Source organism: Nicotiana tomentosiformis, unplaced genomic scaffold, assembly GCF_000390325.3.
Source record: "Nicotiana tomentosiformis unplaced genomic scaffold, ASM39032v3 Un00280, whole genome shotgun sequence".
Taxonomy (NCBI): domain Eukaryota; kingdom Viridiplantae; phylum Streptophyta; class Magnoliopsida; order Solanales; family Solanaceae; genus Nicotiana; species Nicotiana tomentosiformis.
In genome coordinates this window covers 35,689-39,905 of record NW_027174839.1, presented here as the reverse complement: position 1 = coordinate 39,905, position 4,217 = coordinate 35,689, and the positions used below count along the sequence as shown (strand labels likewise).

The window sequence follows — 4,217 nt, the reverse complement described above, 5'->3', positions numbered from 1 at the left end:
ACTCGAATATTGTTTAAATCCAATGCATGTGAAGATGATAATTTAACTATACAATGTTTCGCTAGCGAGCATCAATTTCGTGTTGTATTTTGCGCTTGTCAAATTTTGGCGTACATTGCCGTAATTGACAATAAATAGTGATCAAAATAATTTTTTGTACTAATTCGGAATTTAGTTCTTTTTTCTTTTTGTGTTTCTTTTTTTTTAGTTAACTTGTCTTCAAGATTTCTTTTGTAGTACCTGGCAAGTGCTAGGAATAAAGCTTGAAAAAGTATTGTTGATATTGAACTCTAATTGATGTTGAAAATGGAGTACAAGCAGCCTAAGAAAATAGTTGCAGAGTTAGCCGCTGAACATTATAACAAGGCAGCTATATGTTATTCTAGTTCTCTATTGTTATATTTTGGCTCTCCTAGCCGGTATGTTATGCGCTATAACGACGGGCTGAAATTTTGGATTGTGACAAGTATCTTGTACAATCTCTTGAAATTTTTTCATGGCCAGTGGAGGCAAACTTATAGCTATCAAAATACCTTTTTCTCCCATGTTATTTTTAAGAGGAAGACAAAAGCTAATCACAGATATAGCTTTTGGAACCCCTCCAAAAATAGGCAATCCCCATCCAAAATCTATTTCATCAAATCCAGCAGATCTATTATCTGAGATAATAAAATTCCAAGATTTTGTCAACTCCGGTCTCCCTTTAATCACCATTAAATCCGCCACTGATCTGACGTATTCTTCGTTCATTTGATCTTTAACTTTTCTAACCAAATCAATTGCATATGTTAAAGGACTTGAACATAACAATCCTGCTTTTGATACTGCTGCTGGAGAAACCCATGCATTCCCATAATATCCTAAGGGGAGTTCGAATTTTAGTGATTTTCCACGTACATTAACAAGGTAAGTCAAATGGACAATCTCTTCGGGATGCAGACCAAGAGCAATCGTACGACACTTCCATAAAAATGCAACTAATAACTCGAATTTTTTATAAATTACACGTTGGTTTGGAGAAATGTGGTCTTGAATTGCTTCCATCTCTTTATTTCCAAAGAAGAATGAGTGTTGTATCAACTTAGTATTGTCTTGATCCCATGCATTAATATTATTGCTTTTGTGATCATCAAACTCATGGTGCGTACATGTAATGCATGGGGATGATCTAGCACTTAAGATATGCCTTTGCCATACGGGTAATATAGTAGGTGTTGAAGCTCCTTTGATCAATTCAGTTAAAGCATTTAGAAACAATTTCACACCATAGGCATCCATCATAGTGTGATTTAATCTGAATCCAACAGCAAATCCTCCACAGCTAAAACGGGTCACCTATAAATATATATAGAGAGAGAGAGAGTAAGGGGGAGGGGGTAATCATATGTTAGCTTAAGTAAGGGAACTTTGATGACTATGGGAAATTAAGTCATGAACAACAAACTCTTGGCACACATTACGCTAATTAGATTTATGTTCATTAGCCAAAAGTCACTTTTTACATAAAAAATATTTTACTATGCTCTAGTTATTACAATAGTCACTTTGACTAGATTTTGTAAAACTTTCACTTGAAAAGTCTATTATGCCATTGACATTATAAATTCTCTCATTTAAGTAATACCTTCTATATTATATACTTATATAATATATTTTTACCTAGCTATTTTGCTTATATTTAAAATAACTTTATATTATTTTATTTATTATTTTTATAATATATCCATACATTTAATTCTCCCCTGACACTCAATTTGTTTAATCATATTCAAAGATGAATATATTTAAAAATATAAAAACAACAAAAAAATCTTATTTTAATATTTATTTAAAATAATAATAAAATATTTATTTAACAAATAATATTATTTTTTTAGTCAGTGACACTTTTTTTAAGTATTCAAATATATTTGTATTTAATATTAAGTTTTGTATGCTTTCTCTGTTAATATTATTTATTTAAAAGTGTTAATCTTATATGTTAGTGTACTAAATGTGAGTATTTTATTTATTTGATTAACGACTATGGCTTGGCTGATAAATATGTGAACTTTAATTTTATAAATTTTATTTTAAAAAAATTATTAGGCATGGTTAAGAATGTTGACTTGATATTTGTTCACAGTAATTTATTGACAAATTTAATAATGTGACCTATACAACAATAACATACCGAGTAATATTTTACATTGTGGGGTCTGGGGAAGCTAGTGTGTATGCAGACCTTACCCCTACCTTGTGAGGATAGAGAGGTTGTTTCCAATAGACCCTCGGCTCAGGAAAAATCTGTATAATCAGATATAAATACCAAAATCTGTATTCTCTTCAATACCATCTTTAGCCAACTCACAAATTAAGAATGGAGAAAAAAAATGACCAAACTTGAAAAAGCGAAGTAGCAAAAGACTAAAGAATATAATATTAAGTTATTTTAATTATAAATAAAATACCTAAGTAAAAATATATAGTATATAATATGGTAGGTATTACACAAAATTGGAGGATTTATAATGTTAAGGGCATAATAGACTTTTCAGGTGAAAGTTTTATAAAATCTGGTTAAAGTGACTATTGTGATAACTAGAGCATAATAAAATACTTTTTGTGTAACAAAAGAAAGAAAAATGACTTTTTGGTAATGAATATAAAATTGAATGACTTTTACATAATCAAAAAAGAATGATTTTAGAGTAATGAACGCAAAGTTGAATGACTATCCATGAAATTTACTCCGATTAATCCATATTATTTGGTCGATTAACAATATCAATAGTAATGAAGTCGTCTAACATTAATGTCACTATTCCTTTTCCATCACCGGAACCTCATTAAGTTTTTGCAAAAAGTTCTTTTATAGTCACGACATTAACTCTAAAATTTAGCAATTTATGTAAATACTAACATATATATTTTTCCAAAGAGATTACTTTATCCATCTGGTTTCATCATATATTAGACAAATAAAGCAAAGTGTGACATTGAAATTATAGCGCAGTGAATAAATGCCTGTAAGGGCGTTTTTGCTGTTCAAGAAATAAAAAAGAAGAATTTTCATCTAAAATTTAAATTCTAAGGTAAAAAATATCTACACAATCATATCATTTATTAAATAACTAGAGATAAATCTCTTAATTGATAAATATTACTTACTATAATTGATAATTTCGTAAAAATTCAAGTAACCTGATGCTGCTATCACAAGTTAAAAAAACCTTCACATTATCGGCGAATATATAACTTAAATAGTTCCATATAAACCAAACATAAAGTAGATTGTTTACCTGAACTAACAAAAGAGGACAGTCAATGATACCAGCAGATTCAGGCACATTGTATAGCAATTGATCCAAGTATGGGCATGGTGGTTTAATGGAGTCTCCTAACTTGTCAAGCTCCACTTGGGCATCAGCTTCTACAAACAAGATTCCTTCACCATTGCAATCCACAACAAGCTTCCTATCAGGCATTAATTCAATGATCCTACCAGCTAATGGATAGTAAAACACTAGTGTCTTTGACAATCCTTCTTTGATGAGATTTACAGGATCTTTGCCTTCCATTGAAGGATTATATTTGTAAAACATTAATATGGGAATTTGAAAACGAAGACTCCCTTGATCATCTATATCAGAAAGATGTTTTCTCTCACGAGGTGTTGTTGTTGCTGGAATTACTAATTCTGGCTTTTGCAGCGTCATTGATATCACTAATGGTCTTGAACTTGACATAGTTTTGTTTCTGAATTGAGGTTTGCACTAATTCATAGTACGCATTTGGGTTTGGATTTATAGAAGTGTGTAAATGATTCAATATCGGCCACAAGATATTATAACATGTTACTTCTTCCAAAATACGTCATCTAAATTGAAACAGAAAGAGTAGTATTATTCTTTGTGAAAGTAGATAATTTAGTGGTATTATTATTTGTTTCTCCAAATATAGGTAATTTGTGTTTAGTTAGCCTGTTATTATTTGTTACTTTGTAATTATCCGAATTTACTTGATAGCTTGTTTTTATAATAATTTGACTAAAATTTCTCATCCCGCTAGTTGGTATGATTTAATATATAGTCTCGTTACTTTCCTGAAAAATGAGGTGAAATAACATATTTTCTTGTGGCAGAGGTTTAATTCAATAATCAGTACAAGTAAATAAGATATCATTAATATATCAGCCTGTGCCGCGTCAGCTATGATAATCGCATGTAACTCATTTA

The 4,217-nt window shown here is 30.2% G+C and overlaps 1 protein-coding gene across 1 annotated transcript; it reads right to left on the bottom strand.

Moving 5' to 3' along the window:
- Positions 1-257: 257 nt before the first annotated feature.
- On the bottom strand, positions 258-3,791 carry LOC104105933 (alcohol acyl transferase 1 allele RGa-like). Its single transcript, XM_070192537.1, has 2 exons — positions 3,282-3,791; positions 258-1,335 (listed from the first exon to the last, which is right to left on the bottom strand). Exons 1-2 carry the CDS (start codon positions 3,726-3,728, stop codon positions 397-399), a joined length of 1,386 nt encoding a protein of 461 aa, XP_070048638.1. The 5' UTR covers positions 3,729-3,791; the 3' UTR covers positions 258-396.
- Positions 3,792-4,217: the final 426 nt, after the last annotated feature.